The following is a 13,197-nucleotide window of genomic DNA, read 5'->3' on the forward strand; positions in this document are numbered from 1 at the left end:
GAGCATTAACTGTTCATTTCAATACACCATCAGACAACAGCAATAGTCATCGCAGCTATTCATATATATATTTATGTTTTGCCTTCCTTCTTTCTTTTTTCTTCTTTCCCTCATTCCAGTCATTCCTTCCTTTGAGCAATGATAACTCCGCTTTCAAAGCCAGTTTCTTGTCTCCCGGTGAGAGAAACAACATCTAAAGCAAAATCCTGTAGAGGGTTTTTTTTTGGAGGGAAGTGATTTTTATAATGCACTTCAAAATACAATTAAAAACCTTTCCAGTTTGAACTCTTGACATTTTGATGAATCCATTTATTCAAATGTTACTCCTTGGTAGACCTTACCACCACCATCGCTTTCACATCTCTTTTCTACAAATGAGCTGTCACTGGCCACATGTGTTGCTACTCCCTTTGAGCATGATTCCTTCCTGTATTCCACTGCAGCACTCTTTTACCATTTCAAGTACTTCCCCATGTACTATCAAGTCAGATTTCTTTTGTTCAACAAAAAATATGATAAAATAATTACATACAATTTGTCCCTTGGCACAGTTTGGGTGACTAAATGCAATTTTACTGAAGATGAAATGCAAGATGGATCATTTAAAACAACTTAGTGACACAACTTGGCATTTTGCTGACTCCACCATGATCTAGAGCTCTTCTAGTTGCCTATTACCATATATACTTTAAAGTCAGACATTCTTAAAAGTGTCAAGGTCATAAAAGACAAAGACTAAGGAACAGTCAGGGAATAAAGGGAACTAATTGCTGGGAGTGGTGGCGCATGCCTATAAATTCAGCATTGGGGGGGTAGGGGGAGGCCGAGGCAGGAGGAGTCAAAGTTTCCTCCCAGCTCAGACGAGGTAGTGACTTAGTGACAACTTGTCTCAAAATTAAAAAAAAAGGTTGGAGATATAGTTCAGTGTAAAGACCCTGAGTTCAAGCTCCAGTATCACAAAGAGAGAGAGAGAGAGAGACAGAGACAGAGACAGAGACAGAGACAGAGAGGAGAGAGAGAGTCCTGAGAGTTCAGTGCAATGTATGATTTTGAACCAGAAAACAGATTTGATGATGCCACTGGTGAAATTTGAGTATCTTTACACAAGTTAATGATAGTACCTGTACTAGTCTTACTATTGTTATGTAAGATACTAACTTTTGGAGGTGCTGGGTAAAGGATATATGGAAATTCCTTCTACTATTTTAAAAATTTATCTTTAACGGATACATAAAATTAAAATTACATTTGTTCATAGGGTATTATGTAATGTTTCTATACAGGTATATATTGTGTAATTTGTAAACCAGGTTAAACATATATATCTCCTCAAACATTTATCATTTCTTGATAGAGAGAACTTTCAAAATCCTCTGTTCTAGCTTTATGAAACATAAAACAGTGATAGCTTGGTTCATGAACACTTCTGTTTGCAAACAATTTCATGCTCAAACGTGTTTGACAAAATTTTGCTCCCGTTCACAAATTCCACAGTGGGTGACAAACACAACTGCAGCCATTTCCTTACACAAACACAAATGCAGTCATCTCCTCCAAAATCGTAAAACAAATTAAAGTTTGTAAACTGAGGCACCATTTTGCTATCTATAGTCATCCTATTGAGCAATAGCACACTAAACTTCTTGCTCCTAGCTAATGGTAATTTTGAACCCATTCATCTACCTTTCCCCATTCCTACAACCCCCCAATTCTTCCCAGCCTTTTTACTCTCATCTTCTTTTTTTTTTTGGTTTTTCTCCGGTACCGGGAACCGAACTCATGACCTTGCGCTTGCCAGGCAGGCGCTTTTTGCCGCTGAGCTAAATCCCCAGCCCCCTTTACTCTCATCTTCTTGAGAACAACTTTTTGATTTCCATGCATAAATGAGATCATGCAATGCTTGATTTTCTGTGTCTGGCTTACTTATTTCACTTACAATGGTCTCCAGTTTGTCTGTTGTGGCAAATGGCAGGATTTCATCCTTTTTATGACTGAATAGTATTCCATGGTGCATATGTACCAGATTTTCTGTACCCCTTCATCAATTGAGCTTCTTGTAGGTTGTTTCCATTTCTTGACTACTGTGAATATTGCCACTTGGAACACGTCTCTTCAACATATGGATTTCATTTTCTTTGGATATATACCCACTACTGGGATTGCTAGATTATATGGTAGATATATTTGAAAAAATTTTGAGCACTCCCCATACTGTTTTCCATGGGCAAGTGTTACATTTTCTTGGAGGTGCTGGGTAAAGGATATATGGAATGGGTAAAGGATAAAGCAATGGGCAAGTGTTACATTTTCTCCACTTTTTTACCAAAGCTTGTTATTTTTTGTTGTGTGGGTGGGGGTACTGGGACCAAATCCAGGGACTTATGCATGCTAGGGAAGCACTCTACCACTGAGCTACAGCCCCAGCCCTTTTAGAAATTTGAGACAAGGTCTCACTAAATTGCTCAGGCTGGCTTTGAACTTGCACTTCTCCTATCTCAGCCTCCAGAGTATCTGGAATTATAGGTGTGTGCTACTAGGCCCAGTTTATTTTTGTCTTTTTTGTTAGTTTTTGAAGTACTTGGGATTGAGCCCAGGAAATGCTGACCTCCACCCTCAGCCCTTTTTTAAAATTTTATTTTGAACCAGGGTCTTGTTAAGGCTGGCTTTGAATTTGTGATTCTCCTGCCTCAGCCTCCAGAGTATCTGGGATTATAGCTATGAGCCACCATGTCTGGCCTGTCTGATAACAGCTGTTCTTACTGTGGTGAAGTGATAACTCATTGTGGTTTTGATTTCCACTTCCTTGATGGTGAGCAATATTGAGTTTTCATGTACCTGTTGGCCATTTGTATGTCTTCTTTAGAGAAGTATTTACTTTGATCTATTATCTGTTAAAATTGTTTGTGGTACTCGGGATTGAACCCAGAGAGCACTAAGGTAAGCTATATCCCAGTCTTTTCAGTTTTATTATGAGATGGTCTTGCTAAAGTTTCTTAGGCTGACCTCGAACTTCTGACCTTCCTGCCTCAGCCTTCCAAGTAGCTGGGATTATAGGCATGCACCATCAAGCCTTGTGCTATTGAGTTTTTAGAGTTCCTTATATATTCTGGAGGTCAACCTCTTGTCAGATGTATTTGTACTAAATTTTGCAACCGTTTTAACAAGTGTGAACTTTTTTTTAAAAAAAAAGAGAAAAGAAAAAGTAACCAAGAGCAAAAGCCTGGGAGAATAGTGAATAATATTCATATAATGATAATAATGTTGTTGATGATACTGATATCACTTCATTAAAGACTCATTCTTCCAGTGAGACATAGTGGGGGCTCTGTTAGCAATAACTGCTGTGTTTCTGGGAACTATGTAGAATACAGTATACAAGAAAGAAAGCAGTGCCTAGTAATTCTCTACAAAAAATGAGGAAGAGTAAGCAGCAAAACTTAGGGCCTCAGATACTATGTGCCAACACCCAGAATATGGGTAGTAAAGTGAGTGTAAAATTTTAATACAGGCAGGAAAACACAATTTTATGAGTACTGTGTAAAATGCCCATGGGTAGTTTATGTACTTTATGTACAAGTGCTGTGGAAAATGGGATTTCTGGCTGACATCTTGAAAAGGAAGGGTAGACCTGATTCTGAGAGACACTATATAGCAAGAGGAGAACAACAATGTATCGACTGAAAAGCATTCACTAGGAATGAAAGGGAAAAATGAAAGTGCTCAGGGTTGTGTAAATATACAAGCCATCTGTCAGATAGGTAAATAACATGGATAGCACTTCACAAAATTGTCACAGAGGCAGAAAATGGTGATGAGAGACATAGACCATCTAAATGTCTCCTAGAAGTTTCATTATCTTAATAGCAACACATTTGATAAGTTCTTGACTCTCTTCCTGATAGTTACAGTCTTATAACTATGAGAAGTAATGAGGTGTATTTCTAAACTGACTTAATACTGACGCTAGGGAAGATCGGGTCAGCAAAGCAAAAGTGATAAGTCCTGGGAAAAGTGATTGTCCCATCTGGATCTGTTAAGAAAAAGAATGCTGGCCATGGCTATACATTAACTAGTGTGTGTGTGTGTGTGTGTGTGTGTACAAGGTACATGTCAAAAGGATCAGTGAAGATAAATATGGTATCCTGGTTACACACCAAAGGAGAAACAGAGCCGAAGAGCAAGGGATCCAAAAAGAAAGAAAATTCAGTTTAGTACAATTAAGAAAATTTCCAATGAGAAATTTAAGGAGTCATATCTAATAAGCTACAGTGTCCATGCAGATTATTCTCTGATGAGCTCAGATTTTAAAAAATACATTTAAGCCTGGTGCGGTGGCGCATGCCTCCAATTGCAGCTCCCTAGGAGGCTGAAGCAGGAGGATCGCCACAAGTTCAAGGTCAGCCTGGGCTACATAGTTTCAAGGCCAGCCTGAACTGCATAGGGAGACTTGTCTCAAAAAAAAAAAGGACATTAAACAAACTGGAACATATTCAGAGAAGGCTATCAGGAAACTGAAATGTCTGTGAATCATGTTACAGCTGAAATGGTGGAATGAATGAGAGACGCTGAATTGGGAAAGAGCTTTAGTAAAGGAGGAACAACCTGACTGTCTTTATAATTAAAAGGCTGTTGGGTAGAAGAGTACAGTAGTAGATCTCCTATGTGGAATTAACACCAGCTGTAGAAGCCTCATGAAGGTAGACTTCAGCTCACTGAAAGATTATTCTCAAATATGAGGTATTTAAAGCTGAAATGGGCTGCTGCAGAATCTGATGAATTTCTTGTTACTGGAAATGCTAATAATTTAGGCAGAATAGTCACTTAGTAGGCACAGTGTTATTTTGGTTGAGGAGAGAGTTCTCCAGGGCTTCCAGTTCTAAAATTCTACATCTCTGTGTTTTTTTTTTTTTTTCCGTATCTGTAAGACTGAATGGATTTGAGGATCTGGGTTTGGGAATCAGGGGGAAAAATAGGAAAAGAGAGGTAATTTAGCCCAGTGGTTAAGCAGATGGACTCTGGAACCAGACTGCTGGAATTCAAATACAAGATCTACCATTTGCTAGCTGTAAGGCCTGGCATAAGCTGCTAAACTCTCCAAACTTCCTTTTCTTCAGATATAAAATGGGGATGGTAGTATGTATACTATGATATGGTAGTATCAGGACAAGTAACTGCCATAATGTGTGTACAGATCAGAGCATGGTACACAGTAAGCATTCAATGCATACTTGGTTTTATTACTGTTAAGAAAAACACTAACTTAGTTGATGGACTTTCAATTTTAGTGAACAGTTCACTCCAACTCTGCTTATAAGTCAGTTCTCTGTTCTAGGCCCACCTATAATTTGGTAACCACATCAGAGACCACATAAGCAGGATTTGCATCCCTAAGAGGCACCTAGAAAAAGCACTGTTTTCAGAGCTTGCTCACATTTCCAGTGTGAAAGACTAATGTCATTGTTGTGTTTGCAGAGAAATCAGTGCGCAGCATTTGTGGCCCTTCCTTCTCTTTTAAAATTTATTTTTACATTTTTGTTAGTACATACCTGATTACATTCTGGACCTGTCTTCTTGTATCTAGTCTCTTACTGCTTCAGCTTCTGGAACATTCTTGCTCGTATCCAGGTTTACCACATCTCCGTTTCCCAAGAGCCTTGTGTCTCCCCTTTGCTTACTGGATCAAACCTCACAATGGCATTTGAACCCTCTTTTCCCCCAAGTTCTTGGAAGGATTTCATTTTTGGCAGGCTTAGGAAGCATGTGACAGCTTTCAGTCTTTGGCTAACTGCTTAAAATGAAATAACAGTCTTTTCGAGGTATAATTGTCATATGATGACCGTACATATTTGAAGTGTACACTTTGGTAAGGTTTTTACTTATGTGTACAAATGGGAAGCCATCATGCAATTAACATAGTGAACCACTACCCATCCAAAAATTTTATATGTTCCTTGGTAATCCTTCCATCCCAGACAACCACTGTTCAGCTTCCTGCCACTACAGATTAGTTTGCATTTCCTAGAATTTCACATAAATGCAATAATACAATATATTTTCTTTTTTAGGGGTCTGACTTCTGTCAACGTATTATTTTTTGAGACTTACCCATGTTGCTATATGTATCAGTAATGAATTTTGTCCTGTCGCTAAGTAGTATTCCATTATATAGATATGCCACACTATCCATCACTTGATGGATATTTGGGTCATTTCCACTTTTGCCTGTTATGGATGATGCTGCTATAAACATTCCTATAAAACTTCTTGCATAGAGGTAGATTTTCACTTGTGGGTGTATATCTAGGAGTGCAATTGCTGGGTCATAGGGCAACTGCAGTATATTTTGGACTACTTGGGGAGCTGCCAACAATTTTTCCTGAGTGATTTACATTCCCATCAGCAGGGATGAGTGTTTCATTTCCTCCACTTCTGGAGGCCTGTCTTCAGCCACGATCTCCTCAGTGTCATTTCTTTTTGCTTCCCCCAGGAGTTTCTTCCCATTTGCTCCTTTGGTGGTCTTGTTCAGTGTCTCCACTTTATTTTTATTTTTTGGTACCGGAAATCGAACTCAGGACCTCGGGCTTGCCAGGCAGGCACTGTGCCACTGAGCTATCTCCCCAGCCCAGTCCCTCCACTTTAAATGCCATCCATTTGCTGAGGATGCCCAAATTTCTATCTTCCACTATCACTCTGCCCTGAACAACAGGCTTAGCCCTATTATCCTGACATAATTATTAATGGTGTTCTGGAATAGTCATTTCCTATTGCTGCTGTAACACATTACTACAAACGCTGGCTTAAACAATATGCATATACTATGTTACAGTTCTGTAGGTTACAAGTTTCAGTGGGCCAAAATCAAGGTGTTGGCAGGGCTGGGTTTCTTTCTGGAGGCTCCAGGGGAACATCCATTTCCTCGCTTACTCAGGTTTTTCACGGAATTCAGTTCCTGTGATTGTAGGACTGAGGTGCTCATTTCCCTACTGGCTGATAGCTGAGGGTCATTCTCAGCTTCTAGAGGCCATCGTCATTCCCTGGCTCCGGGACACCTCTGGCTTCTGCAATGGTAAGCAGCGTCCTTTCCATGCTTCATGTCTCCTGCCTCTTCTTCTGTCCTTGCATCTCAGATCCACTCTTCTGCTTTCCTCCTGCACTTTTAAGAACTCCTGTGATGAGCTTGGAATCACGGAGATACTCCAGGACAATCTCTCCATCTCAGTATCTGCACCTGTCATCACCTCTGCAAGATCTCTTTTGTCTCTAAGGGAACACAGCTGCAGGTTCTGGGGATTAGCACGTGGGCACCTTTGGGAGGGCCATGATTCTGCTGACCACAGTTGGTTTTGACAATTCCATGGATGGCCTATGCATTAGCCAAATGTCTATTAGGCTTGTCTAAGTGGGGGTCTTCTGGCCATTTTGAATTTAACATTGTCAAGACCGAACTTTAAATTCCTTATCTACCAAAATTCTGGCTCTCATCTTTCCCACATCAGCAAATGGCAACATTATCTATCTTGTTAATTCAAATCAAAAGTCAAAAACATAGGAGCCATACTTAATTCCTTCCACTTACCCCCTACATTCAATTGTTCAGCAAATTGTACTGAGTCTACAATTTGACGTCCTTTACTCCTTTCTGTCTTTATTGAAACTCTTCTAGTCCAAGCCATCATTTCTTGCTTGAACTTCTGGAATCACCTCTTTCATTTTGTCTTGAGACAGGGTCTCACTGTGTAGCTCAGGCTGGCATTGAACTCACTATGTAGCCCAGGCTGGCCTTGAACTCAGCAGTGATCCTCCTGCTTCAGCCTCCCAAGTGCTGGGATTATAGGTGTGCACCTATAATCATCTCTTAACTGGTCTTCCTTCTGCCATACCTGTTTCCCTCCGAATCATTTTCTATGCAGCCACCAGAGCGGCCTTTTAAAGGTGTTGTTGGTTTTTTTTTTTTCGGTACTGGGAATCGAACTCAGGATCTTGCACTTGCCAGGCAGGTGCTTGTGCTGCTGAGGTATATCCTGGGCCCCTGGCCTTTTAAAAATGAAAACCATATTTTATTGCTTTTCTGCTAAAACCTCTTCCATGCTTCCCACTGTGTTTCAAATACAAGTGAACTTGTTCTGGTCTACGTGGCTATATCAGGTCCAGCTCTGAGGAGCAAGGGGTGTAGCTCAGTGGTAGATTGCTTGCCTGGTGCGTGCAAGGCCCTGCGTTCAATCCCTAGTAGTGCAAAGGAAAATCCCGAGCTGGCTCTCTATTCACCCCATCTGATCGCGTACTGCTCTCTCTCTTACCGTGGCTATACCTCCCGCCTTCCCGCTCGCCAAGCCTCTTCCGCACAGCCACACTTGTGCACCTGTTCTTCCCTTTGCAGAGTGCTCTTCTTCCTCATTTTTCCATGGCTGGTCAGTTGTTCTCCAGGGCTCATGTCCGATGTCACCTCTCAGAGTGGCCTTCCCTCTCTCTCACCTAAAGCTCTAGTAAAGCACTCTGTTTGTTTCCCTCATAGCATTACAATGCATGATTACCTAACTGATCAGCTTATTGGCTCCCACCCACTCATGTTAGGAAGGAAGCTCCATGAGGGCCAGGACCTCATGTGCACTTCATACCCCTGTCCACAGTGCCCCGCAGGTGCTAAATAAAGGCATAAACCTAGCCCTCCCACTCAGGCCCAAGCACCCTTCACTTACTTCCATCTCTGTGACACTGCTTTTGCTCTGTCTTCATCCTTCAATGCTGTCTTGCCTATTCTTGACCAATTAATATCCCTTACCTCCTTCAAAACTTCAAGGCTCAGTACCTACAAGAGCCCCGGCTTATTACTACAGCTCCTCCCGTGTCGGTCCCTTTAGTTATTTATTCAGTAAGTATATACAGTACTGAGCTCCTTCACAGTCTTGGCAACAGTTGATACTACATGTCATGCCTTTGCTTATGTTTGCATTGCAAATACAGTCATTTTACCTTAAGTCCATGGGTCAATATTGCACCATACTTTATAAGCTCACTGAAGTACTGAGTCCTGTGTGGTGCACAATCGTGGCCATAAAGTGGGAAGGCAGAATACTCCCACATACCTCCAAGAAAATAAAAGTGGCTGGAAGTTCAAGTTAGGAACAGAACTAGAGTTTTACAGTTTTGTGACAGAAAAATGAGGTCTATTCTTTCCCTCTTTTTAATTTATTGCAAAAAAAAATCAAAGCCGGAGCTCAGAAAACATTCCTGTGACAAGTCGCAAGAGTTTAGCTATTTCATTTTTTAGTTTTATTGAGACAGGGTCTCACTATGTAGTCCTGGCTAGCCTTGAACTCACTATGTAGCCTAGGCTGGCCTCAAATTCATGGTGATCCTCCTGCCTCTGCCTCCCGAGTGCTGGGATTACAGGTGTGTGACACGAAATCCAGCTCAGCTATCTATTTCATACAGAACAATACTGTACACAGAGGACATACTACAACGTATATAACCTGGGTTTGGGATTTTAGATTTTGTGCACAAACTATTTTTGCAGCTTTCAGAACCTTCTGCAAAGTTGTTTGTGTCAAGGGAAATTAAAAAAGTAACAAACATGAACTATTCATTCCCTCAGGGTTAAGAATTTGCCACCCTTCAAACTCAGACTGGGCTATAAATGAGATTTTTATGTGTGTGTGTTAAATGCCTTTCCTAGTAAAACTCAGTTTACCACAGAAGTTGAAAAATGTGTTTTTTGGGTGCACTTAAATAAGACAAATTCTGAGAGTTTAAAGATTTTGGTCAGGTAGGTATTTAACCATAGTTTTAAAATTCTGATTAGTAATAAGTGACCACCACAATGTTTTTTCTTTGGAAAATAAATTTAATAGGAAAAATACTTTCAACATACGGAAAACCTGAGTGTATATATATGAATGCAGGAGAGGGAGAGGGTATATATGTATGAATGAAAAACTTAATGCTAGACATGAATGCATTTTATGTATATAGATGTTATTTGAAATGTACGGTCACAAATTTTACATGGAATCTCTAAGGCAGAACAGTTTTGAAATTTGATTTTTTAAAAACTCACTACAGGTGATTAGGTTAAAGTGATTTCATTCTTTATATTTTGGGGGGCTATCTATGTCAAACATTTCATTTGATCCATTCTAGCAACTGGAACATCTTGTGAGAAAAATTCAAGATGACTAATTTATTTTCAGGGTAGGCTTGCAAAGCAAGTTAAAAAGGCTGAGAATTCAGGCCATGTGACCTGCACACGACTTCAACTGGAAGAGGGTCTGTGGGGGAAGAGTTAAGCAAGCACAGTAAACACTGCCTTCCTGAAACAAGCGTCTAAGCCTCTGATGGTTCATATTTCAGTAAGAATGTTGCTTCTACTGAAAGAAGCTATCAACTTTATTTATTTTTTTAATTTTAAAGAGTAAAAGAAGGATAACATAATAATAGGGGGGCTTACCAAATTACAGACAAAGTGGTAGGAAATTATCAATGGTTATTGTTTTACAAGATAGTTTCTCAGGAAAATAAATAGACAAATAATAGTGAGTTACAGATAAAAGAGGTAGGAGATTATCAATAGTTGTTGTACTATACTTTGGTATCTTCAAAGTGGCTTCTAAAGAAAATAAATAGAGCTATACATGAGTGACCTATTGAATAATCATTGACTATTCTCAATGGTTGCTGTAGGAAACACATAATAATAAACATGCATCCATTTATGAACTAGGATAGGAACAATACAAACATTACAGAGTTATGGATAGATCAGTAGGAAAATATCAATGGCTGCTGTAATACATGGTGGTATCTTCAAAGTGGTTTCTCAGGAAGACAGAGATAAGCAAGAAGGATCTAACAAGTAGTTACAGCCTAAGAGTTGTCAAAAATAGCATATTGCCTCCTCACCAGTGACTCCTGTCGCTGAGGTGTGACGGTTGGAAGGAAGGCCAGGATGGAAAAGAAGGACTGAGAGACTTGCATCTGTGTCTAGCAACAGGCTGTTTTCTTATTCCTCCCTAGTCATGATTACCCAGGGCTCCTCCATGGAGATGACGGTCTGGCCAGAGGGAGAAGGCAGAGCATGCCCTGGGCCCTCTCATTCAGAAGCGATCAACTTTAAAGCTACTGTTTTGATCTGGTTTCTGATAAGGCCCAATCTACACTGTGGCATGGGCCCTCAGAAGTGAGCAGAGGTTATGAGCTCAAGAATCACATACGGGGAAGCCACAGGTCAAATTGAATGAAACTAGACTGTATATGCCTTGCATTGACTGCGAGTGACTGTGCCTGTGGCTGAGCTGGTGACATGGTCTCAAGTTGAAGTTGGCCACTTCAACTACATGTTGCTTTGGAAATGCCCTTGTGTCAGTGTCATGTTTCTCTTCTGAGGGTAAATTGCACATCTTATTATTGCTAGACTTTGCTTATAAAATCTGGAGGGAGCTGGAAGTGGTGGGCATGCCCATCATCCCAGCACTCTGGGAGGCTGTGGCAGGAGGACCAGAGGTTCAAGTCCAGCCTGGGCAACTTAGTGACTTGGTGAAATCCATTCTCAAAACAAAAATCAAAAACAGCTGAGGATGCAGCTCAGTGCAAAGGCCTGGGGCTCCATCCACAGTAGCACACACACACAAAATCTGGTGGGACTACCACTGTGATGTAGTAGTGCTAGGAAATCCTCTTGTGGTGCAGATGTTCATGGGGACATCAGTGTGGGGCTCTGAGGTGGTGCAGGGCCAAAGCATCTCATTTCCAAGCATGGCAGATGGGTGTACGCTCTCACTATTCCTCCACACACCACTGTGAGGTTACATTCATCTGTGATTGCAGCATGCCTTCAGCCAGTGTATTTCTAGTTCTGTTCGGTTTTACAAAGTTGGTTTTTTAGACTTCAGTTTTCCAGTTCTGAAGAATTTCTTTAATTCCCTTAATTCCTGGGGCTTCAAGCTCTGGTCTACCCCTGGGGTCAACTTGTAGCTTAGAGGTGACACAATGTAACCATTTTGGTAAAGACATATTCTCTTGCAGAACTCAAAGGTGCTGAACATAACTCCAAAATATGGTACTATCTGTTAAACAGAAAAGAAATGTTATTTTAAATGTCAACATGTCCGCAATCAAGGTGGGTCAGGATATACTGAGATAACAGCGGAAGGATGGTACAGTGTGGGCAGAATGAGAGGGACGGCGGAGAGACTGAAGGCATGGGCTGGGCAAATGGTGGGCCTGGACTGATGTGTGCATGGGCGATCCAACACTGCCTGTCAATCTATGTTGGTTTTGACTGGTATCATTGACATGACAGCTAGCGAAAGACTCACCAGGAGTTCTTCACTTTCCACCCTTTGGTCATGGAATTCTTTGGGAATAGGATGCACATGTATATGCATACACACACACACACACACACACACACACACACAAACACATACACAGTCAGACAGTTTTTGATCGGGTCAGATCTCCTTAGGGGTCCAGGAATTCCACGTTAGGAACCTCCAGCTTAAAGGCTTAGCTCCTATAGTATGGGGTATAATAAGTCCCACAACTTCATAGGGTCTCCCCACTCTTTGGGGCTGACAACCAGTCTGCATCAATGTCCTTGTGCTATCCTCAGTGCTAATGGGTGTTTCCATGGGGGCACAGAAAAGCAATAGACTGACCACCCCTCTCACCTTCAATAAGTTGGCTGTCAATCCACTCCAGAGCCCTAGGACCCCTTGAGCCTTCACGATCTGCCGGAAACAGTCTACTGCTCCTGAGAAATGGATATCTACACCTCCACGGTGGGGAAGATAGGGGCTCTGAGCCTGGCAGGAAATAGAAGGTGGATGGAATGACTTAAATACCAGGAAATAAACGTCCTAGTACCCAGTCTCAAGTCCACTCTCAGGATGCTATGCTCTCGGCTAAGATAAAATGACAAAGAATGGCTGTCACAGTGTTCTTCTTGGCCCATCGGCTTAGAATGAATATCAATATGCAATAAAACCATGCTGCCCTATTCACATATGTGTGGTTTATTTTGCTAAGAAGGAAGCAGGCATTCCGAAGATTTGATTCTGTACTTACCTCCATTCCAGCCGACGCCCTCCGCGCACAATAATACTCCTATGCCCTCAACCAATTTTAGTGCCCTCCTGCCTCTTTGTCTTTACTCCCTCCACTGGAAAGTTACTACAGTAGCTGGGGGCTGCCTAGCCT

At 41.2% G+C, this 13,197-nt stretch overlaps 1 protein-coding gene across 1 annotated transcript in view; it reads right to left on the reverse strand.

The window, feature by feature from the left end:
* Positions 1-11,555: 11,555 nt before the first annotated feature.
* Positions 11,556-13,197, reverse strand: part of Slc25a43 (solute carrier family 25, member 43) — a 34,271-nt gene continuing 32,629 nt past the window's right edge. Inside the window, exons 4-5 of the mRNA XM_005410446.2 lie at positions 12,669-12,803; positions 11,556-12,062 (exon numbers count right to left, since the gene is read on the reverse strand). Coding sequence (XP_005410503.2) covers positions 11,862-12,062; positions 12,669-12,803 — 336 coding nt within the window. The 3' untranslated portion in view covers positions 11,556-11,861. The remainder of the gene's footprint in view (positions 12,063-12,668; positions 12,804-13,197) is intronic.

Source organism: Chinchilla lanigera, unplaced genomic scaffold (assembly GCF_000276665.1).
Source record: "Chinchilla lanigera isolate Chin_1 unplaced genomic scaffold, ChiLan1.0 scaffold00133, whole genome shotgun sequence".
In the NCBI taxonomy this organism is placed as follows: domain Eukaryota; kingdom Metazoa; phylum Chordata; class Mammalia; order Rodentia; family Chinchillidae; genus Chinchilla; species Chinchilla lanigera.